Consider the following 25,797-nt stretch of genomic DNA (forward strand, 5'->3'; position numbering starts at 1 on the left):
ACCATTCTTGTTTTGATCTCTAGAACCATGTTACCATTACAAGAAGGTAGCCAAGTATCTGCACAACTATCCATAAGAACCCAACACATGCTCTGTGGAGGAGTCACATAATCGATGTTAAAAGAACTACTTTTCATTTTTTCCTTTTTCAAGACTCTCTTCTTCTGTTACTTTTTTTCCTCGGATGGTGTAGCAGCATCATAGTTAATGTTGGTTTTGCCTTCTTGTGCTTGCCACCTATTTTCATGAAGTAATCCACCTCATTCTTTGTCCTGAATTTACCCCTAGACACTTGTTCAATATAGATTCTATCAAAAATTCATGCAGTGGCTCCAGTGGTACGAACTTTTGTTTCAAACCTCCAAATCTCCGGCAACCACTTCGTCCTATCTAGATTCACTCGACACATAGGCTTAACTTCCTCTGAATTTGCAACTTACTCAGAGTTACATCGGACACCTTTCCTTCAATAGATACATCATGTGGCGGTCTCTATCATAACATCCAACTCAATATCAATGTAGGTTCCCGACAGTAACAACTAGTCGAAGGTATACCATCATTGCAGAAGTCGTCGGTGGTTACAATTAACAGTGTAATGGAAGAGACATCGAAGTTGGCCTTAGTCATCGGAGGAAGCTTTCAAAGAGTCAATGTGGAGAAAAAGTTCATTATTTTGAAAAATTAATAATGGACTTCTTCTCCATTATTTAATGAACTTTTTCTCCACATTGACTCTTTCAAAGCTTCCTCTGATGACTAAGGCCGTTGTCGTTGTCTCTTCCATCCCACCGACAATTGCTACCAATGATGATCTCTACAATGATTGTATACCTTCAAGCCCGTTGTTTCAACTAGGAACCTACATTGATGTTGAGTTAGATGTTAGGGTAGAGACTACATACCAAACAAAGGTGATGTACCTAATGAAGGGAAATAATCTGATGCAACTCGGAGTAAGTTGCAGATTAAGAGGAAGATTACGCCTATGAATCGGGTGAAACTAGATAGGCCGAAGTGGAGAGAATCGAAGGTTTGAAACAGAAGTCTGTAGCGCTGGAGCCACTACAAGAAAAAAAGATAGATACTATTTTGAACCGGTGTCCGGGAGTAAATTCAAGTCAAAGTATGAGGTGGGTCATTTCCTGAAAACAGGTTGCAATTGCAAGAGGTCAAAATTTAACTTTAACTGTGATGATGCTGCACCATGTGAGGGAAAAAAATAGAAGAAGAGTGGCTCAAAATAGGAAAATGAATGTTGATTAATTGCCTCAGTTAGTGCAGTAACTAGTCAAAAGAAGTTGTTTTACTTTCTCCAACATTTTAGCCATCTTTAGTAGTTTAACTTAGTTGCTATTTTGTACGAGTTAGTTGTTACTTTAAGTAGTTTATTTAACATAGGAACATGTGCAAGTAGTTGCTGAAATATATGTTATAGTTGTTGCATTTTACTTCTAGTTAAACACCATTTTAATTCAATGAAAGATTATCTTTCAAGCAGCAACTGTTTATTTTCTTCGTCTTTCCTTTATTTATCTTTTAGAGTTCAAGTTCAGCTTTAAAACTCCAACAAAAGTGCTATCAGAGCTTTCTTCATGACAGACCTGTAATTGAAGGAAAATCATTTTTCTTATTCTTTTTTTTTCATATATGGGTTCAGAAACTCCTCGCACTGCACTAGCACCACTTGTCTTAAAGGTAATGGTTGTCATATCTAGGCATCAAGAATGGAGGCAAATATGGAGGCAAATGATCTGTGGGAAGCTGTTGAGGAGGACTACGAAGTTTCTCCCATGCCTACAAATCAAACTATGGCGTAGATAAGGAACCACAACGAGAAGAAAATAAGAAAATCAAAGGCTAGGGTGACGTTGTTTGCTGCAGTCTCATCTGAAATGATTGTCAAGATTATGACAAATCAAACAACATTTGAGGTCTGAAATTTCCTAAAGAAAGAATATGAAGGAGATGAATGGATCAATGGAATGCAGATTCTCAACCTGGTAAGAGAATTTGAACTTCAAAAGATGATGGCAAGAAGTACACATCCGATCAATTCAATATATTTTGTGAAGAAGACGAGCATGAACACCACACTACATAAAAAATGATCATTAGCGGCAATTAATTCTTAATTGCCGCTAAATATGTATTTTTAGCGGCAATTAGCACACTTTGTATTTGTCCCTAAGGCCTTTAGCGACATTGGTTCTAATGGCACTTAACTAATGCTAGTACAGACTTTAGCACTATTTATTAATGTCAATATTTAATGCCGCTAAAAGTTGTTTTTGTTGTAGTGCCAGCTCAGTGCTCTATATACTCCAACACAAAATGGAGTTAGTGAGAGGGAAAATCATACCATAATGGAAATGGCTAGATGTTTGTTGTACGAGAAGTTTTTTCCATAAGAGTATTGTGCTGAAGCTGCACATACCTTAGTCTTTCTACTCAACATTCTTCCTGGAAAAACATTAGAAGGTAAGACGCCATTTGAAGTTTTGTATGGTTATAAACCTTTTCGAGTAATCTCAAAGTGTTTGGATACTTGTGCTTTACTTATGTGCAACAGACATGAAGAGATAAGTTATAAAAAGCAAAATCTAGAATGTTTGTGGGTGACAACATTGTTTCTAAGGCTTACAGGATTTTCCAACCTCATACAAGGAAAATCATGATAAGTGATAAGCAGAGATGTGCTATTCATGGAAGATGAACGATGGACTGGAAAGAAGCAGTACCAAAATTAATTCCATATAAAAGTAAAATGCTCTTACTGAAATAAGATGAATTGGTGGATGATGTCCCAGTAACAGGCACAACATCTCTCAATGAAATCTATCAAAGATGCAATATGGTTGTCCTTGAACCAACAAATTTTCAGGAAGCAAAAAAAGATCCAAAATGGAGAGTTGCAATAAAGTAGGAACTCACCATGATTGAGAAGAAATAGACTTGGAAACTTGTAAAAAGACCTGAAGACAAGAAAGTCATAGGAATGAAGTGGATTTTCAGAACCAAGTGGAATGCAGATGATTCTATCAACAAGCACAAAGCCAGACTTGTTGTAAAGGGTATGCTCAAATTTTTGGTATTGATTTTTCTCATACATTTGTTCCTATTCCTAGATTAGAAATCACCATATTATTTTTGTCTATAGATGCACAAAAGGGTTGGAAAGTGTTCCAATTGGATGTTAAATCTACATTCTTGAATGTCTTTCTTGAGGATGAAATTTATGTTGAACAACCTGAAGGATTTGCAATCAAAGGGCATGTATCAGCTCAAAATGCTTTGTATGGACTAAAGCAGGCGCCCAAATCTTGGTACAACACGATTGATGAGCATTTTGTGCAACTGGGTTTTAGAAAATGCCTTAGTGAAGCTACTCTCTACATTCAAGGTGATAAAATTAATTTTATTGTTATCTCACTATTGTAGATGATATACTGGTTACTGGAAGAATTGATGAACTTGTTAAGAAATTTTAAGAAGACATGCAACAAACTTTTAAGATGACGAATTTCAGAAAAATGGTGTATTTCCTATGTTATTTGCAGTTTTGATGCTTTGACAAACTATGGGACCTTGTAAAGGGACCTGATCCTTGTGTTATTATACACACAAATGCCAGGCTGTAAAAAGTACAATTGGTTGGTGCATAGTCTCCAACTGCGGTAGAAACCTCGGCCAATGGCATGACCTCGAAGATTGTGCCTATTATTCATAAAGGTTATTTCCAATAGACACAACCTTAGTTTTTGCATCTTGAAAATTCTCAAGTACACAAGCAAAGAACATCTCGGTGAAGTATTCTCCAAAAAGCACACTAGGGACCTGATAGAGCTGCAAGTGTCTTAGTGTCTTAGGGGTTATACTTCAGTGCGTACATTGTAAATCCGTTCCTAATCTATAAAGGATTCAGATCTCTTGTTCGGTTTGTAAAATCTAAATTGGTAAGAGGTAACTAATTTAGTGGATACTGCTGTATTTTCTTAGTGAAAATTCTAAGTCATCTAGGAGCTAGTTGATTTAGTGGGCAGTGTTGTATCTGCTTAGTTAAAGTCTAAGTTATCTAGGATTGATAGCTTAGTGGGCATTGTGGTATCTTCTTAGGCTCAGTAAGTAATAGGGTTATTACTTAGCCTCGAGATTAATAGCTTAATCTCATTTGGCGTTGTATATGTGTTTCACTTTTGCTTGAAGTGATTAGTGAAAATAGCTAAAATCCTGTGGGATAGGTCGTGGTTTACTCCCTTGAAGCAAGGACGTTTCCACGTAAACTGTTGGTGTTGTCGTGTGTTCATTATTTACTCTTTATTACGATTATTATTAAGTCAAGGGACCTGGTCCATTGACTGATAGTGGACGCACATATTTTATCATCCTGGGAAAGGAAATCAAGCAAGGACAAAATGAAATGTTCATCTGTCAAACAAATTATGCAAAAGACATTTAAAAATGTTCAGAATGGAAAATTGCAAAGAGACAGCTACTCTGATGTGTCAAAAGGAGAAGTTGAGCAAAAATGATGATGCTGGAAAAATGGATGAGCCTCTTTACCAATGTTTGGTTGGATGTTGCAACTGGCACTCATTTTAGAGCAGCTAATTGGGTGATAAAGATATGTTATGGAAACTTTGATCTTTTTAATCAAATTCTCTGCAAATCAGAAGTACTTGTTGCAGTAGTATTCCATTAGTGACTAAGGTTGCTCTTCTGATGACATGAAGAGCACTTCTGGCTATTGTTTAAATCTTGGTTTAGGGGTATTTTCTTGGTGTTAAAAAAGGCAAGATATTGTTGCACAATCTACGGTTAAAGTTGAGTTCATTTCAGCAACAACAGCTGCTGCAAAACAAGGCTTGTGGCTTAGAAAAGTGCTACTTGATATGAATTGAAAGCAAGGAAAGTGCACAGAGATGTTTGTGGATGATAAAGAAGTTATTGCTATCTCAAATAATCTTGATGTTCATGAAAAACTAAGCATTTCAATATCAAATTAATATTTCTTGGAGATGCACATAAAGAATGATTTGTTGGGTTAATTATTGCAAGGGTTTGTAGTTTGTATTATTTTGGTGATTAGAATTCATGCCTTACCCGTATTTTGGGTAAATTTTCAAGGAATCGAATTTCCTACTTTGTTGCATTGGTTGTTTCATGCCTTGATATATTTGTTTTGTTATATTGTGTTAGTAGCTTGTTCTTGGCCATAGCCTAGGTGTAGGCTAGTGACTACCTTAGACTCGTGTTTTAGAGCCTATAGGCCATAAAGATTCTCCGATGTTGCTTTGATGACATAGCTCCTTGTAGACTGATATAGAAGACTTGGGTCTGATAGTATGAATTCTTAGCTAGGTGGCAATTCAGCTCTTATGTGTAATCATCGGGCTTATGGGGGTCCGCTTGGGTCATTAACTTTTAATTGCGCACGAGTGTCCCTTCTGGATTTATGGGGGTCCAGTCAGGTTATAGTTAGTTGTTGACTTTATCGTTTGTCCTTTCCTAGACTCGTGTGCTATATAGTTAGGTTTTTCCGTTATCTTTTCGTTCTTGTGACCTCTAGCTGCTTTAACTTTCTCGCTTTTAAGGGAGGGGTCCTATTGATAAATGAAAGAAAAGGCTTATAAGCACTTGCCCTTTAAGTCCACACCTATGTAGAGTAGATAATTCAATACGTGCAGCGCAAACTCATTTTGAACCTATCGACTTACATTCACAGCATAACCCGTCCACAGGGCTCTTAACTAAAGTGAGACCCTTATTACTTAACCATGATTCCTATCATCCGAAGTCACAAAGATACCCATGTCTTTCCCGATACAAGGGACCTAACTCCTACAAGTAACACCATTATCACCCACACACATAAACACCCGTTCTTCATTTTCTCTTTTCCCTTCTTATTTCTTGTACTTGGCTGACTCTCTACTGACAAAGGGGCTTTGTACTGTTTACCCATTTAATCTCTTATATTGTTTCATTTATTGCTTTTTTCCACTATACATTTAGTTTCACTTTTTGCTGCTAATACCCTTTCTCTGATCCTCTAATATTTTAACATCTGCAAAATCCACGCCAAGTGAGGAAGAGATTGACTCCGAGAATTCTCAGCTTTATAGAGAGACAAGAGCACTTTATTATGCTTTAAAATGCACTCATGCTAAGCCTATGTATTACATGTACTATTTGTGAACGCCACTCTAGTAGAAGTAAATCAATACCTATTTGTTGTGTAATTGACTTCCTTTTTTTCTTTATTTCGGTTGTGACTTGTGAGCAAGCAGTACAACCATGTAATGTGAATAAACATCAGTACAATCTCAACATTCATTTTTATTAGTACCCGGAACGAAATTTACATAATCCCATGGGTAGACAAGCTACAGGAATCTAGTACATTTTAAGTTCCTCTTGGAAATTCTGCGTTCGCATAACTTAACGTATTCTTTTATCCATGAAAAGTATCACAGATGTCTTGACATGATCACTAGAAGAGGATGCACCTGGTAGGTGAACCAGCATCAAGGGTAGACAATGAATTGTATAAACTCCCGGGACTGCATCATCGAGGTTGAAACCTTCCACTGGAATAGTATCCTGATGCATATATAAACAAGAAACCTATTGACATTTCTTTATCAAAAGGGTTTTCAAACGTACAGGTAGCCACATCAAATTTTAGGTTTTATACACTAACAATGAAACATCAGTTCAATTTAACCGACTACCAACAGGTTATTACTCTATTTTCTAAATTACAGATTAGACTTGCTATGTAGAGTTATCTGTAATTATATGTCAATTTTATTAAGCAAATGGATGTTATACTTACTTTAGAATTCAGAAGATGATGATGAACTTTAAGGAGCTCATCCTTGGGACTAATGGCAACAGATAAGAAATCAACACCAACAAGTTTGATGTCAGTATTCTGGACCAAATACTCTGCTTCGTCTGTGGTGAATGCTTCTTAACTAGAAGTGTAATTTGGGTGTATCAGTAATTCAGTTGATCAATTGTTTCAACCAATACTTATAAGAAATTATTATTCTCAGTATAATCCTCTTCTGTTTCAACCATGTAAGCCTCTTGATGACGATCGAAAGATCTTCTAGTCATCTTAGAGGGATCGGTCGTTACTCAATGTTCAATAACACTAATAAAAGAACAAATAAATAAAAACAATATTGGATATATCTTAGATCTTGAAAAGAACACAATATGTAGCTGAAAATAATGTATAATAAATTCGAGTGATTGACACTAACATAATGTATATTTCCTATTTCATTTGGGAAGTTAAAGTTCATTATATTTGGGGAATTCAATATCTTGTACTACTTTTAATTTTATGCTTTAAATTCACTGGTTTATACTTGAAAGTTAAAAATAAAGTTCAAAGGCAACGACAATATATAATATTATATCATGAACATAATTTAGTTGGAGAAAATTTTGCCTATTTTCTTACTATGCCAAAATAAAATGAGCTCAATTCATTTGGAAATTTGACACACTACCTAGTCTAGCTATATGTGTTCCACCACCACAAATCTTATGTGCTCTTAGAAGACAAAATCCCATTCTTGTTTTGGTCTCCATAAGTGTAACACCCCGTATCCTAGATAGACCAGAATGCAGATATCCAGAAGTGCAGATGCCACCTATGGATCGTAGGTTGGAATGCGGTCCGTGGAACGTGGTCCACAGAAAACCCCCAGAAAATCTCGACCGTAGGTGGGACCACGGTCCGTGGAACGTGGTCTGCAGAAAACCCAGAAAAACCTCGACCCACGGCCAGGACCTACGGACCGTAGGTTGGACCACGGTCCGTGGACTAGGTCTGTGGATCTTGGTTCACAAATCCCAGTCTCTGAGCCAAACGGTGAAGGACCAAGACGGACTGTAGGTAGGACCACGGTCTGTGGACCAGGTCCGTCTGTCACTCCGACAGCAGTTAAGTCGGGGATCTTTTCATCTTTTCCAATTTCGGTTAACCCCTAAACTACGTCGTTTTAACCCTAAACTACGTGGTTTTGATTAGTTTTAGCCTAGAAACATAACTAGAACTTACCTACGTCAAATCATTAATCAAAACTTTGAAAAATTAGAACGCTATGAGGAGAAAGAAGTCAAGAACCCTAGTTCAAGAACGCATGAAGATTCTATCAACTCTAGCCCCGAAATTGAAAGATTTCTCCATTGAATTCGTCACCAGGTATGTGGGATTTCACTAGTGGGTTCCTTTCGCCCATTAGGTCCCTAGAATTCAGTCAGATTCTTGATTTCCTATTATTAATTAGACCTTTCTAGAACTTCATTAGATTATCATGAATTAGTTATTTAAATGTTCCAAATCAGATTATCATGTTATTACTTGGTTTCTAGCATAAATCTCAAAACCCTAGCTATGTATTTCTTTAGTTCTTGAATTACACATGCAAGGTCAGATATTTCAGTTATTTCAAATATACATGCCTCAGTTTTTGAATGTGTCATTATCAGTTTATTAATGTGCATTCCCAGTTTGCATGTTAGTTTTGAGCTATGCAGTATATTACAATATTCAGTCATAATGTGTTAATCATTTAATCTATAGGGAGTAGCATAATACAGAGTTGGGACTATGCTCAGTCACCCATATAGTCCCAAAACTACGAGCCGCGTAGGTTGTGAGTCCCCTCTATGGGCATCATTTTAGTGATCACGCCAGCATGCCTCTATACCTTTGGTCGGGTATATTGGGTCCTCTCGATGAGGCGTATACATCAGACTCCACATTTAGCTCATGTGGTTTTATAATCGGTTATTAGTAGCTCCCATAGTTCAGACAGATTCCGTTGCATTGACCACATTTCAGTACAGTTCAGTATTCAGTTTCAGCATGTTATAATTTAGTCATTGCATTTAGTTAGCTCAGTATTTATATCATGTTCAGATTATGCTCTTGCTTTATTGCTTGTTCAGTTATATGTTTATTTCAGCTTTACTCTATCATGCATGCTCAGTACCTTTCAAGTAATGATGCATACTCTGCGCTACATCTTCTCGTGATGTAGGTTCAGGTTCTCAGCATCTAGATCACACTTAGATCGGTTCCCAATCTTTAGTTCAGCAACTACAGTGGTGAGTCCTTATTCTTCGAGGACAACAATCATGTTATCTTTCATTTTTCAGTCTTTTAGTTTCAGTTTTTACTAGACTCAGTTGGGGCATGTCCCAACATTTCTAGTCAGTTTAGAGGCTATTTTCAGACATAGTAAGATTCAGCTTAGCAATTGAGTTTGATGTTTCTTTTGTATTAAACTCTCAGATTTGATATTCAGTTTTAGTAAATGGGTATTCCCCATCACTTTCAGTTTTACTTGTGATTAGCTTCCGCATCAGCTTTATTTCTCAGTTTATCTTTAGAAAGCTCACGATTATGCCAGCTTGGGGTCACTTGTGATCCTAGGTCCCGTGTCCACATCATGGAGGTAGCTCGGGGAGTGACAATAACCATGTTACCATTACAAGTAGGTGCCAAGTATCTACACAACTATCCATAAAAACCCAACACATGCTCTATGGAGGAGTCACACAAAATCGAAGTCAAAAGAAATACTTTTCTTTTTTTCCTTTATCAATTTCAATCTTCTTCTGTTATTTTATTCCCCTGATGGTGTAGCAGCATCACCGTTGATGTTAGATTTTTTCTTTTTATGCTTGCCACCTGTTTTCAAGAAAAACTTCACCTCATTCTTTGACCCGAATTTATCCCCAGAACACTGGTTCAATATAGTATCTATCAACAATTTCTGTAGTGGTTCAAGTGCGACGAATTTTTGTTTCAAACCTCCAATTCTATGGCAACCACTTCGGCCTATCTAGATCAACCGACGCATAGGCGTAATTTTTCTTTGAATCTGCAACTTACTCAGAGTTACATCAGACACCTTTCTTTCATAAAATACATCACCTTTGTTTAGTGTGGTTTTCTCTATCCTAACATCCAACTCAACATCAATATAGGATCCTGACGGCAACAATGGGTCTGAAGGTATGCCATCATTGCAGAAGTCGTCGCTAGTAGGAATTATCGAAGGGATGGAAGAGACCGAAATCGGCCCTAGTCAATAAAGGAAGCTTTGAAAGAGTCCATGTAGAGAAAAAATTCATTATTTTGAAAAATTAATAATGAACTTTTTCTCCAAATTGACTCTTCCAAAGATTCCTCCGATGACTAAGGTCGACGCCGATGTCACTTCCATCCCACCGAAAATTGTTACCAATGACGACTTATGCAATTATGATACACCTTTGACTCGTTGTTCTCGTCGAGAAACTACATTGTTTTTTTGTTGGATGTTAGGGTAGAGAACACTACACCAGACAAAGGTGATGTACCTAATGAAGGAAAAGTGTCTGATGTAACTCTGAGAAAGTTGCAGATTCAAAGGAAGATTACGCATATGCGTCAGGTGAATCTAGACAGGTCAAAGTGGTTGCCAGAGAATAAGAGGTTTGGAATAAAAGTACGTACCACAGGATCCACTACATAAATTATTGATAGATACTATATTGAGCCGATTCCCGGGGGTAAATTCAGGTTAAAAAATGAGGTGGATTATTTCCTGAAAATAGGTGGCAACTGTAAGAAGGCAAATCAAATATTAATGGTGATGCTGATACACCATCTGAGTGGAAAAATAGAAGAAGAGTGGCTTGGAAAAGGAAATAAAATAAAAGTTGTTCTTTTGAATTCAATTTTATGACTCCGCCTAAAACATTTGTTGGGTTTTATGGAAAGTTGTGCAGATACATGGGCACCTTCTTGTAATGGTAACACAGTTTGTAACACCTCAAAAACTGGACCTAGAAAAAAATTGTAGAAAATTACCTGAACCAGTGAACCACGGCAGGGTTCACTTACCGTGATAAGGTCCATGGTCCGTTGACCTCCCCGTGTGTTGGAGTTAACTCCCCCAGGCAAACACGTCAAACCACAGGACCCTTCCCGGGCCGTGGTCTTGACGACGTACTGTGGTGGCGTCTATAGTACCTTACGCAGTAGGCCACCAAGCCTATCCCTCATACCCCCTCGCCCAAATAAGGACCACGGGGACCTTCACGGTCCGTGGTCCTGACGATGGGTCGTGGTGGTGCCCGTAGAAGGCCAACCAGTAGACCCCAGACCTAATCCAAGCCTAGCCCTTAGACCCCCACGCCTAAGTAAGGACCATGAGGTCCTTCATGGTCCGTGGCACTCTATACGGTCTGTGGGAGGGTCTGTGAAATCTGAGCCACCCGACCTCAGCCCAAGTGAGGACCACGGGGACCTTCACGATCTGGATGTGGTCCTCCACACGGGCCATGGTAGGGCTCGTAGACAAGTCTCCCAGAACCAGTAGCCACTGGCCAAGAATCACGACCAGTCCCACAGTTCGTGGTCCCTTTCACGGTCCGTGAAAGTGGCAGTGGTCAGCCCCGCCAGAATTTTAAGTGGGGTTATTTCGGTCTTTTCCCCTATTCATTGTACACCTAAACTACGTTGTTTAACCCCTAAACTATGTGGTTTTGGTTAGTTTTAGCCTAGTAACTAAATTAGAACCTAACATAATCAACCATTCACCTAAATAATTCAAACTTAGAGCAAAAGAGGGAGAAAGAGGCGCCAGTTTTCCTCAAGAACACGCAACAAGGTTTCATCAATTCCAGCCTCGAAATCGAAAGATTTCTCCATGGAATTCTTCACCGGGTATGTGGGATTTCACTAGTGGGTTCCTTTCACCCATTAGGTCCCTAGATTTCAGTCAGAATCTTGATTCCCTTAATATTACCTAGACCTAGGGTTTCTTGAATGTTAGAAATTGTTGGGTTTCAGCTGTTAGAATGATCCAAATCATATTATCATGTTGTAGTATTATTTTAGCCCAGATTCATGCATAAACTCAGACCCTAGCTATGTGGTTCTTTTAGTTCATAAATTACACATGTTAGGTCAGTAAATTAAGTTATATATATTAACATGCCTCAGTTTTCAAATGCATTATTATCAGTATATTAATGTTACATTCTTAGTTTGCATGTCAGTATTTTGAGCTATCCAGTATTATAGAACTTCAGTCATAATTTGTTAATCATTTAATCAATTGGGAGAAGCTTAATACCGAGTGGACTAGGGTCAGTCACCCCCAAGTCCCAGAACTACGTACCCCGTAGGTTGTAAGTCCCCTCCGTGGGCATCATTTTAGTGATCACGCCAGCATGCCTCTATACCTCTGGCAAGGTATATAGGGTCCTCTCGATGGGGCATATACATCGAACTCCACATTTAGCTCATGTGGTTCTATGTCAGTTATTAGTAGCTCCCTTACAGTTAGATTCTATTTCATTGACCATGTTATCAGTTTAGTCAGATTTCAGTTCAGCATGATATAAACTTGGTCATTGCATTTAGTTTAGTCATGTTCAGTATCCTTATCCAGATTATATCCTTACTATTATGCTTGTTCAGTTATGTTGTTGTTTAGTTGTATTCTATCATACATGCTCAATACCTTTCAAGTACTGAAGCATACTCTGCGCTACATCTTCTCGTGATGTAGGTTCAGGTCCTCAGCAGTCAGATCACACATAGATCGGTTCCCGATCTTCAGTTCAGCAGCATCAGTGGTGAGTCCTCATTCTTCAAGGACTAGTGACATGATTATCTTTCTCGCTTTTAGCTTTAGTTTCAGTCTTTATTAGATCTTGTTGGGGCATGTCCCAGTATTTCTTAGAGTTTGACTTTTCATTTGTATTCAACCTCACAGTTTCATTTATTGAGATAGTATATGTGTATTCCCCATCATTTCACATTATTCATATGATTTAGCTTCCGCACAGTATTTATTATTTAAGTTTATCTTGAAGAATGCTTATGATATGCCAGCAGGGTTAGCTTGGGGTTATTCATGATCCTAGGTCCCGTGTCCGCGTCCTGGGGGTAGCTTCGGGGTGTGACATAGTTCCTAGAGAGCAAAACAAGAATGGGATATTGTCTTCTTAGAGTACATCGCATTTGTGGCTGAGAAAAACAAATAACTCTGGAAATTTGACACACTACCTAGTCTAGCTATATGTGGTCCACCACCACAAATCTGATATGCTCTGAGAAGACAACATCCCATTCTAGTTTTGGTCTTCATAACCATGTTACCATTACAAGTAGGTACCAAGTATCTACACAACTATCCATAAAAACCCAACACATGCTCTGTGGAGGAGTCACACAGAATCGAAGTTAAAAGAAATACTTTTCTTTTTTCCTTTATCAATCCACTCTTCTTCTGTTAATTTATTCCCCGGATGGTGTAGCAGCATCATCGTTGACGTTCAATTTTTCCTTCTTGTGCTTGCCACCTGTTTTCAAGAAAAAATTCACCTCATTCTTTGACCTGAATTTACCCTCGACACTTGTTCAATATGGTATCTATCAACAATTAATGTAGTGACTCAAGTGCTAAAAACTTTGTTGCAAACCTCTAATTCTCTGGCAACCACTTTGGCCAATCTAGATTCACCCGACACATAGGCACATTTTTTCTCTGAACCTGAACCTTACTCGGAGTTACATAGGACACCTTTCTTTCATAAAATACATCACCTTTGTTTGGTGTGGTTGTCTCTATCTTAACATCCAACTCAACATCAGTGCAGGTTCCTGACAACAACGGTCTGAAGGTATACCATCATTGCAGAAGTCGTCGCTAGTAAGAATTATCGAAGGGATGGAAGAGATGGATAAATCGGCCTTATTCATTAGAGGAAGATTTTAAAGAGTCAATGTGGAGAAAAAGTTCAGTATTTTGAAAATTCCTCCGATGACTAAGGTCGATGCCGATGTCTCTTCCATCCCATCAATAATTTTTACCAGCGACGACTTATGCAATGATAATACACCTTCGGACTCGTTGTTGCCGTCAGGAACCAACATTGATGTTTTGTTGGATGTTAGGGTAGAGAACACCACACCAAACAAAGGTGATGTACCTAATGAAGGAAAAGTGTCTGATGTAACTCCGAGTAAGTTGCAGATTCAGAGGAAGATTACACATATACGTCAGGTGAATCTACATAGGTCATAGTTGTTGCCATAGAATTGGAGGTTTGGAATAAAAGTTCGTACCACAGGACCTACTACAAAAATTATTGATAGATCCTATATTGAGCCGACGCCTGGGGGTAAATTCAGGTTAAAAAATGAGGTGGATTATTTCCTGAAAATAGGTGGCAACCGTAAGAAGGCAAAATAAATATTAACAGTGATGTTGATACACCATCTGAGGGGGGAAACAGAAGAAGAGCGACTTGGAAAAGGAAAATTAAATAAAAGTAGTTCTTTTGACTTCGATTCTATGACTCTGCCTAGAACATGTGTTGAGTTTTATGGATAGTTGTGCAGATACTTGGGCACCTTCTTGTAATGGTAACATAGTTCCTAGAGACCAAAACAAGAATGGGATATTGTCTTCTTAGATTACATCGCATTTGTGGCTACGAAACACAAATAGCTCTGCAAATTTGACACACTACCTAGTCTAGCTATATGTGTTTCACCACCACAAATCTGATGTACTCTAAGAAGACAACATCCCATTCTTGTTCTGGTCTCCATAACCATGTTACCATTACAAGTAGGTGCCAAGTATCTACACAATTATCCATAAAAACCCAACACATGCTCTGTGGAGGATTCACAGAAATTCTAAGTTAAAAGAAATACTTTTCTTTTTTTCCTTTATTAATCCACACTTCTTCTGTTCTTTTATTCCCCCGATGGTGTAGCAGCATCCCCGTTGATGTTAGTTTTTTCCTTCTTGTGTTTGCCACCTATTTTAAGGGAAAAAATTCACCTCATTCTTTGGCCTGAATTTACCCTCGAACATTGGTTCAATATACTATCTGTTGGTGTTTTTTAAAAAGATGAGGCATCACAAAAAATTGAAAATGTCTCTCAATGGACTGAAATGACTTTCAATAGCTTTCAATGATTTTATTAAGCATTGAGGGGCTTTTAAATAGCCAACATAAAACACATAATCTGCATAATTTAAAATTCAAACAACCTAAAATATCTCAACAACATAAACAAACTAACTAAAATTCAAAATTCAAATTTATTCAAACTAAATAACTTATTTTGCTAAAAGTTACTGTAGTAGCTAAAAACAAACTTCAACACTCCTCCTTTGCTTTATTTACTGCAATTGAAAAAATGTTCCTCAATTTTTTCTTTGGTAGTTGATGCTGGATTTTTTTCAATGTTTTTGAACTTGCAAAATTTCTTCTTTTTTCTTTTTCTTCTTTTGATTTTGTTCTTCAAAAACACATGCAATGACATTGTCTTGTGTAGATGTTTTTTTGAAAGTTCTCTAATCTGAACTTTTGTATGATTTGTAGAGAGAGGTTGTAAGGGTTTTTCTTCCACACAAACCTCACATATCACATATGTTTCAAAATATGGTTTTATTCTCACAGACCAAATTTGATAGTTTTCATCTGTGAAAATGTGTGGGGCATTCAAAGAGAGCCTGCTGCTTGCCATTATTTTTGGTTAAAAATTGAATTAGAAAAGTCTTTGTGTTGAAAAAAACACGGCTTGAAAAGGTAGCCTTGATAGGTTAAAATGGGTAGCTCTAATGGGTTAAAAAGGTAGCCCTTACGGGTTTAAAATGTATGGTAGTTCTTTGGAGGATTTCACAGATCCCTTAAGATCAATGAAGCTCTTGATACCACTGTTGGTGTTTTTTAAAAAGATGGGGCAGCACAAAAAATTGAAAATGCCTCTCAATGGATTGAAATGACTTTCAATAGCTTTCAATGATTTTGTTAAGCATTGAGGGGCATTAAATAGCCAACATAAAACACATCATCTGCATAATTTAAAATTTAAACAACCTAAAATATCTCAACAACATAAACAAACTAACTAAAATTCAAATTTATTCAAACTAAATAACATATTTTGCTAAAAGTTACTGCAATAACTAAAAGCAAACTTCAACACCATCTATCAACAATTCATGTAGTGGCTCAAGTGCTACAAACATTTGTTTCAAACCTCTAATTCTCGAGCAACCACTTCAGCCTATCTAGATTCACCCGACACATAGGCGCAATTTTTCTCTGAATCTGCAACTTACTCAGAGTTACATCAGACACCTTTCTTTCATAAAATACATCATCTTTGTTTAGTGTGGTTGTCTCTATCCTAACATCCAACTCAACATCAATGTAGGTTCCTGACGGCAACAACGGGTCTGAAGGTATACCATAATTGCAGAAGTCGTCGTTAGTAAGAATTATCGAAGGGATGGAAGAGACAACGAAATCGGCCTTAGTCATTAGAGGAAGCTTTGAAAGAGTCAATGTGGAGAATAAGTTCATTATTTTGAAAAATTAATAATGGACTTTTTCTCCACATTGACTCTTTCAAAGCTTCCTCTGATGACTAAGGTCGACGCCGATGCTTCCTCTATCCCACCAATAATTGTTACCAGGGAGGACTTATGCAATGATGATACACCTTCAGACTCATTGTTGCCGTCGGGAACCTACATTGATGTTTTGTTGGATGTTAGGGTAGAGAACACCATACCAAACAAAGGTGATGTACCCACCGAAGGAAAAGTGTCTGATGTAACTTTGAGTAAGTTGCAACTTTAGAGGAAGATTACGCATATGCGTCAGGTGAATCTAGATAGCTCAAAGTGGTTGCCAGAAAATTGGAGGATTGGAATAAAAGTTCGTACCACAAGAGCCACTACATAAATTATTGATAGATACTATATTGAGTTGATGCCCGGGGGTCAATTCAGGTTAAAAAATGAGGTGGATTATTTCCTAAAAATAGGTGGCAACCATAAGAAGGCAAAACAAATATTAACGGTGATGCTGATACACCATCTGAGGGGAAAAACAGAAGAAGAGTGGCTTGGAAAAGGAAATAAAATAAAAGTAGTTCTTTTGACTTCGATTTTATGACTCCGCCTAGAACATGTGTTGGGTTTTATGGATAGTTGTGCAGAAACTTGGGCACCTTCTTGTAATGGTAACATAGTTCCTAAAGACCAAAACAAGAATGGGATATTGTCTTCTTAGAGTACATCACTTTTGTGACTGAGGTAGTTTGTCAAGTTCCAATTGTATTGGGCTCATTTTATTTTGGTATAGAAACAAAATAGGAAAAAAATTCTCAACCTAAAGTATGTTCATGATATAATATTATATTTTGTCAGTGCCTTTGAACTTTTATTTTATGTTTCAAGTATCAACCAATAAATTTAAAAGCAAAAAATAAAATCAAAAGTAATACAACTTATTGAACTCCCCAAATATAATGAACTTTAACTTCCCATATGAAATAGGAAATATACATTAAGTTTCAATCACTCGTACATATTATACATTAATTTCGGCTACTAATTGTGTTTTTTTTCAAGAACTCAAATATTTCCAACATTGCTTTTATTTATTTGTTCTTTAATTACTGTTATTGAACATTGAGTAACTTGCCTACTCATTTTACTAGTTTTATTGTGCTTAATGTGAGCGATCGTGATTCAATGAATAGTCTTTTAAGGACAAATCTAGCAGACAATCCACGAAGCCGATCCTTGCAAAATTGGAGAAGTATGTCATATTATTCTCACTAAACAAGAGATCCATCTAAAGATGATTAGAAGATCTTTCTATCGTCATCAAGAGGCTTACATGGTGGAAAAAGAGAAGAATTTTATACTTAAAATAATAATGTCTTATAAGTATTGATTGAAACCATCGATCAACTAAATTACTAATGCGCTCAAATTACATCTCCGGTTAAGAAGTATAACATGGTCGCTATCAAACATAAGGTTGATTTAGTCACACTTAATCCATTTCCAAGCTTTGTTGGAAATACATATGTACCACCTTTTGATACTTGATCCTTTTCATCTAGGCTAGTTCTTGTGTTAAGTGATAGCTTCTTTGAACATGTCTTATTTCTAGTAGATTCTCCTTTTTTAATTTTATAAGGGAGAGTCTCTTATTTATGATTCTCTAGATACTTTGTATTTGAGAGGAGTCCTCTCTTCTTAGGTGCGTAGTAATTCTAGGTTCCTTTCCTAGTATCAATGATGAGTTGACCGTCGTTGGTAAAATAACCAACTTATGAACCAAGTTTAATTAGGCTTCTACTAGTGATATAACAATGTGTTGGTACTCGAGTCCTTATCTTATTTCTTTGTGCACTTAATTTTTGATACATTGTTGCTCGAAGTAAAATAGAAGTTGAGAATGGCAAAAATAGTACTCATCAGGCAGAAGTACTTTTACCAGCATCCAAGAGAAACTCATAGCATTTGAAGGTATTCTCGACCGATCAAACTACTAAGAAAATTACTTCCCAACAGAATATTAAGAAAGCTAAAACCTTATTTGATTAATTCAAATTCAGTGGCCAAGAGGCAAGATTCCCAAAAATATAAATGTTTTGTTCAACTTACAGAAGGCTGGCATATCAACAATTCTAACAGGATGTAAAAATCACAAAAGTACAATCTAAAGTGTTCCATGTAAAAAAGAATGATCATCATGTGATTCCACATTTGGCTATGAGGCACATACAAAAGCCGGTGGAGCCTATCTGACAGAAAATTTTTGTACATTTCGCTTGGGGATACTCCTATATAGTACGGGCACAAAACATAAGCTTTGTTTGAATAATTTCCAGATTCTACAAATATTAAACAGTTTCAGCATAGCAATCACAAACATGTCATGGAGAAGTCCTAAATTTCAATACCAGACAAGGATATGAGACCACACTAATAAATGAAAACTCAGCAAGTACTTGTTTGTGCACAATCCTTGTCCAAGCATTTAAGAACATAGCATCAATGCGATCGTGGAGGGTATTGACCTGGAAAGACAACAAAAGTATATAGTTAACCCTAATTGGCATGCCAGGGGAGAGTAGGAAATTCACATCTTACAAGAATATTTACCTGGAGGATAGGAGTAACCCTGTGGTGGATAAGGCTGAGGCGGATATGTAGGTGATGAGTAAGGTGAAGGATAAGCAGCCGATTGAGTGGGATAATGAGATGCTGGATGATATGCTGCTGGAGGGGATGGGACTGTGGGATAAGGAGAAGCTGGATAAAATGCTGAAGGAGGCGGGGTTGTGGAATAAGGAAATGGTGCTGGATAGCCAGAAGGTGTTGGGTGAGAAGCTACATGTGGTGGAGCTACTGAATATGGATATGATCCAGGAGTTGGTGTTACATATGGAGGGCCTGATTGAGCATGGCTTGCTGCTGGCTTCTGGAAGTAAAAGAGAAATTCGTGTTAAAGACATTAAATCATTTTTGGGGTGGAGAGCAAGGAAGAAATTCTAAGAAAAGACGGCGGCACTTACATTGGCATTTGCATAGTGCATTATTAGTTGAACTTCTCCTGCATGCCTGTAAAAGAAATATACAAGCCAAAGTACTTCTGTTACACAATGTGATTTCATTCATTACAACCCTACCCACAACATCCAGAGCAAAAGAGCCAACACAATTTCACAAAACTACTTTGTTATAAACTTAGGTTCACACAGTTCAAATTAACAAATTAACATTATTAACTGTAGAGATATGTACAGACAAATCTATTAATGTTTTTGTTCATGACACAAGGCATCCTTGAGTTCCCTAGAAATACATGAGATTCTTTCCTAGATTTGAAATAGAATTTGTGTATACACCCCTTGATACTTAAACTAAGTGTAACGCTTACAATAAAACAGAAGTGAAACATTGAGGTCCCTGACAGGTGAGGTCAAAGTAGAGCAATTTTTCAGTCATCAAGAAAAGAAAGACATAAGATCTAAACATAAAACACTTTCTGGTTATCTTCTGTTTTTTCCTATAAGAAGAATAAAGACACGATGTTTCTTCTTATTCCTTTCCTTATAAAAAAACATACACATGCCAAAATATATTTTAATTCACATTAGGAATACACAAGTTTTGAAAAAGCTGCTCTCTTCATTCGTCTCCAATGACTTCACAAATACTATCAAGAAAAAATCTTTATAGCCCCATGAATCCACCAGTATTAGTACTTGTGTGCTGACTAAATACCTTTTATATGAGAAAACAAATTACACATCTTGTTGACTCAACTTATATCCTGCAAGGTAATCAATAACAGAAATTCCTCGCCTCAAATCTAGTATATTGAACCTCAACTGCCCCTAATTCTTCACCCAACTTGAAGCCAACATGTGTCCCAATTGTGTCTAGTATGCCTAAAGGTCTATAAGGCTCTTTGTAGAAAGAGCTAATCCATGACTCCGCTTGGACAACCAGAAGTAGACAATTAATGGGTAGAAAGTTGAATAAAAAAAATTTCAACACTTGTGCAGAATACAGATAGCTTATAAAAGCCTAACTTCCACCTGCATCACTGTCCGGAAGTAAGTTGATGGCTAGTTATAGACAAGTCTATGTTGATCAATAATGATGAAATGAAGAACTTTAGTGATGAATGTAAAGAATCACATCATAACCATACGTTCCAAGACCTGGTGGAACAAATTACAACAAATTATCATATTAATGTCACATGAAAGAGCAGAAGCACAATGTAGAAGATTTTGTCAAAGAAACAAGCAACAAAAGACACAAATTCAAACTAAGAAGGACCATAAACACAATTCTCGCCGTAAAAGAAAGACCATAGCAAATTCATCTAGAAATGAACAATGTAGAAGTTGCTTTTATCAATTTACCTGCCCTTCTTCGTCTGAAGTGGCCAAGCAGTATCATCAAATCCCTGTGAGAGAACCTTCTGTAGTTGAAACCTAGAATTAAATTAAGTAATTTAAGGATTAACACTTAACTAACAAACTAAATAGATCATTCAATCAACTAAACAACAATTCCAAATTAGTCAAGAGAAAACAAATTGAGATTTACTTTCCGCTCCCTATCAAATCATCTGAATTAACAGTATTGCTTTTCCACACAACAACGTTGATCTCTCGCAACCCTTCAATGAGTGAAAACACAAATTTCTCTTGAAACGTAGGGTTTTTTCCGCCATCTAGCAGAACAAAAGCATGAATCTCATCAAAATTCACCAAAAATGTAAGTAAACAGATATAAAACCATTCAGTATCCTTAAATTTGTACATGTACATGTACGAGTACGGAATTTAAAACTGCCGTATTCAAGGCAAACATACGGATCTTGCCTTGAAATCCATTCAGTATCCTTCAATTTATTACAAGCAACAACTACAAAAATGAGAATTCAAAGCAAATAATGAAAAGTAATTCACAAAATCTCAGTATTTTTGCTATAGTTGAATGAAGTTCATACCTGGAAGTAGAAGAAGAAGACAAAGGAAAGACGATGATGAGGAGGAATTTGGGTTTCAAATTAGCAGAGAGAAAAAATAAGGAATGCTTTTATTTTGTGAGAACAAATCAACCAATAGGAGGTTTTCTGTTCATTTCTTTGACATATAAAAAGAAAAACCAAGTTAATTAAAAAAAATTATATGTGTTGTAAAACTAAAGCAAAATAAGACAAGAAATAGAGAAGATGAAAGCAATACAAATAGGGAGACAAGAGATGAGAGTTTTCATTATTATTTCAAGTCTTCAAGTGTATACAATATGAACTCTTATACCTCTATTTATAGTGTAACATAGAGGCATACAAAAGGTTAATCATAAACATGACATTAACATGAATATAATGGAGGAGGTTATGGAAGTGAAAGGTTACTAGAATAATAGTTTTAAAGTTGGAAGTTATGGAAGTTATGATTATATTCATAATGGAGGAAAGTAATGGAGATAATGGGTGAGAGTAACTTATTGGTGTAATGGACATCCACACTATAATATTTTATAACACTCCCCCTTGGATGTCCATAGATAATATGTCTCGTTAAAACCTTACTTGGAAAAAACCCTGTGGGAAAAAATCCTAGTGAAGGAAAAAGATTACACACATCTTTTAATACGCTTTGTGTGTTGCCTCATTAAAAACCTTACTAGGAAAATCCAATTGGGATAAAACCATGATTAAGGAAAAGAGTACAATGCGTATTTTTCTCCCTCCGATAAAAACTTTACTTGATATCTCGGAGACGATGCATTCCAATCTTATATCACAACTTCTCAAATATTGATGTTGGCAATCCTTAGTGAATAAGTTTACAAGATTATCACTTGAATGTGTCTTTGAACGTCTATCTCACCATTTTGTTGAAGATCATGTGTGAAAAAACTTTTGGTGTAATATGTTTTGTCCGATCTCCTTTGATTGTATCCTCCCTTCAATTGAGTTATATATTATTTTCGTATATGGTGGCTGGCAGTGGCGGATCCAGGATTTAGACTCCGTGGGTGCCAAATAGACTTATCGATTAAATTAATTTTATATTTGATTAAATTATTCGTCTTTTCAATATAAATTAATTTTAGTTCTCTATTTTTTCTTAAAAGAACGTGTGCAGCAATTTCCTTTTTCTTAAAACAATGTCTTTCTCAAAAAAATAGGTACAAATGAGATTCGAACCCGCAACATCAGCCTTCTAAAGTTGTCCTCCTACCGTGGCACCACAAGCCAATTTTGTTCTGTGGGTGGCTCGCTTTATATAAATATAACTATTATATATATATACCTATGTATATATAGAGTTTCCGTCGAAGTTCGGGGGTGGCGTGGCACCCCCACATGCCTTAATAGATCCGCCTCTGGTGGCTGGAATATCCTTTGCCAAAGGAAAATCACATATTTCTAAATATGATAGATCATGATTCCAACCGAATACAGTCCCGACTTACTTCATAGATCAATATTATTTCTGTATGATTTGAAGAAGTGGTTACCAATGTTTGATTCTTTGAATTTCCAAGATAATGTTGTGTCTCCATATGTAAATAATAGTCCATTTGCGATCGAGATTTATGCAGATTCAATAAATATTATACAACTACATAATCAAATTATTTCTGACTCAGGGATTGATCATTTCAATTTTATTGAAGCTCGTCTTTTATTCTGAAAGAAACCACATGTCTTCTATGTATTGAGTCACTTGCTTTGTTAGTTTGTTGTCATAACTTGAATGATAATATGATAATCCTTTCACATAACTTTCGTTATGTATATCAAATAATCTTCTAGAATTTGCATAATCAGCAATCTGTAAGTGCACCAATTGCACTAATACATGGCATTTTAAATCATTTTCATGAGATCAAAAGATTTTTTCTCTGTGATAAGCAGTCTTAAAATCATTGGGTACTCTATGGAATTGCTTTAAGATTTTTTAAATCCTTCAAGGATTTTCATATAACATTCATCGTCTAGTTAGACATAATAATCATTCATAATGCATATTCAAGTATTTCATCTATTGCTAGACTGAAACAAGTCTCATTGCATCCACCACTGGAGAATATATCTCAATTTAATAATGTCAGGATTTTGTGAAAACCCTTTATACCCTGATTCACAAACCGCATTGTATATCTTACGGTTATACTTTCGCACAATGATTCATTTGTACCACACTGACATTATATTTTGATCCATGAACTATAAGATCAAAAACATCACTTTTCTAAGTGAAACAAAATATGCTTGAATAGTGCCAATCATTTATCTGTCCACACTATATGACAGATTCGAATTTAAGATTCTCGTAACCATTTATAGCATTGAGTGCTACTTCATATCAAAGATATCGTCGGGTCATTTTGATATCGATTCCAATATGACATAACTTATCGAGATCTCTTCATTTTTCAGCATTTTCATGTACCTGAATCTTTGCCAAGGTTTCATGAAATGTTATGTCATAGTGCTCTTTCAAAATACTTACCTCATTATCATGACCATTTTGATAATTTGTTCCTCTCCTTCCTCAAGGAGTTTTACGTTTGGAATCGATTGGCCTATCACGCTTCTGGCACACCATAGACTCTGTCCTTCAAGAACTATTTATTGGAGCATTTGCAGCTTAATTAAAATATTGGGTCAGCAAATACATCTGGCAAATTATTTGCAACATTTTTCAAATGAATTATCTCTTGAACTTCAAGTTCACATTTTTTAACGATGATCTAGATAATTCACCCCACACATAATTTTCAACTGCTAAACATATCTCCCCCTAATATTAGGAGATCTAACATTTACCCCCAACCTCATTTGGGGATCCATCTTTGTGCGTGGTGGAGCAATAAAATCATATGTGCACAAATCAAATTTTTAGATGGAAATTTTTGGCTCCTGACCCTAAACCAATTGTGATGGGAGAACCTTGTTAGCTTGATGCACACACGTTAAATAAACTCATCTCATAATAAAAATTATTTGAGAGATTTGTTCTCATAATCAATGGTCTAGTTATAATTGGAGGCAAACAATTTCTGCTAAACCAACCAGTATTATCAACATAATTTTATTGTTTTGAACTGTGCTCTTAATTTAACAATTTGAGCAAACAACTTTACAAAACCAATTTGTAAGTTGATACAAATGCACATGTGACCATACCATAGATGCATCTATTAAATCACAATAGTAAGCGGTTCACATGATAGGTGAATGGAACCATATTCACCTTTTTATCTGTTCCAAATAATTTCAGGGGATACAATCCCAACCTTAGCTGGTACAAGGATCATTTTATCATGATAACAAGCAACACATAAGAATTCTTGAAGAATCTTTTATTTCTTTAACATATAACCACATGAATTCTCAATTCTTTTGCATCATATTTGAACCGAAATGGTCAACCGGTTATGCCAACTGATATTTAATCTAGTAAACTTCTAGTTTACTTTTGCATGCGATTTCATCATCATGCCTATATTTGTATACAACAAACAAGAGAAATGGGGGTAGCCTTTTGTGTAAATATTCATAACCCACTTTGATTGTAGTAATCTGAAGATATTTAACTTACAATAATTTACAGTCTCAATATAATAAATTTTTTTCAATTCCTCCGAAGCTTAAAAAGTTTTTTTTGAGACTTATTACAACCTCAATATTATGAACTATTTTCATTTCTGGATAGTTACAAATTAGTTCTTCCAAAACTCTTAATTAAGTTTGTGTACTGCCACAAATTTCACAACACCGTTCTTATGGTGACCATTGATGTTTGCCGTAATCAATGATACAATTTCCAATTCAAGTGTCTACGATCGTGCAATAGTATAATAACCCAAACTAAGGGTTGGGGTCGTCCCAACAGAGTGGTTTTAAAAATTAATATAAAAATAAAATTGTGCTCTAACTAGTCGGAGCTAAATATATTAATGAACAAAAATATAGTTAATTAAAGGGGGTGACACGAAAGTGTCAAATATCAAATGGGGGTTTTGTCACAAGTAAGTTAAAAATAGCGAAAATTAACAAGAAAATCAAGTATGGGGAAAGGTTCTTGGCGTATGACAACAACACAAGTTGAGATAAATCGTTGGGTACATGCTTTCGATAGGAAATTTGCAAGATAATAGTGACTAGGCTAAGCTTTAAATGGAAATAAGTTCCCTCTCGGGCAACTTAACCCATTTCAAATGCGTTCCTCTCAGACACCCATTTGCCGCATGAAGACCAGCCTACGCCTTACCCCACTCACTCTCTCGAGCTGAGTGTTAGGATATGGGACTAGAGCTCACCCTCTCGGGATGAACCTTATGTCGACCCACTCCTTAGGCCATCAGTCTAGCAGTCTTGGTTTCGCGACCTCCCTCT

General features: G+C 36.4%; 1 protein-coding gene and 1 long non-coding RNA gene across 2 annotated transcripts in view; one reads left to right on the forward strand and one right to left on the reverse strand.

Annotated features, from left to right (window-relative positions):
• Positions 1-18,567: 18,567 nt before the first annotated feature.
• On the reverse strand, positions 18,568-21,318 carry LOC102584722 (protein SRC2 homolog; the record flags this gene model as incomplete). The annotated part of the gene is made up of 6 exons (XM_015304618.1): positions 18,568-18,934; positions 19,020-19,338; positions 19,433-19,478; positions 20,795-20,866; positions 20,982-21,108; positions 21,198-21,318. Coding segments are annotated over 6 exons (711 nt in total), but the record flags the coding sequence as incomplete, so codon positions are not given.
• A 1,380-nt stretch (positions 21,319-22,698) lies between these two features.
• LOC102585037 (uncharacterized) overlaps positions 22,699-25,797 on the forward strand; it is a 7,752-nt gene continuing 4,653 nt past the window's right edge. Inside the window, exons 1-2 of the long non-coding RNA XR_368818.2 lie at positions 22,699-22,778; positions 23,132-23,134. This is a non-coding gene — a long non-coding RNA (uncharacterized lncRNA). The remainder of the gene's footprint in view (positions 22,779-23,131; positions 23,135-25,797) is intronic.

The sequence above is a fragment of the Solanum tuberosum genome, unplaced genomic scaffold (genome assembly GCF_000226075.1).
Source record: "Solanum tuberosum cultivar DM 1-3 516 R44 unplaced genomic scaffold, SolTub_3.0 scf00564, whole genome shotgun sequence".
NCBI lineage: Eukaryota > Viridiplantae > Streptophyta > Magnoliopsida > Solanales > Solanaceae > Solanum > Solanum tuberosum.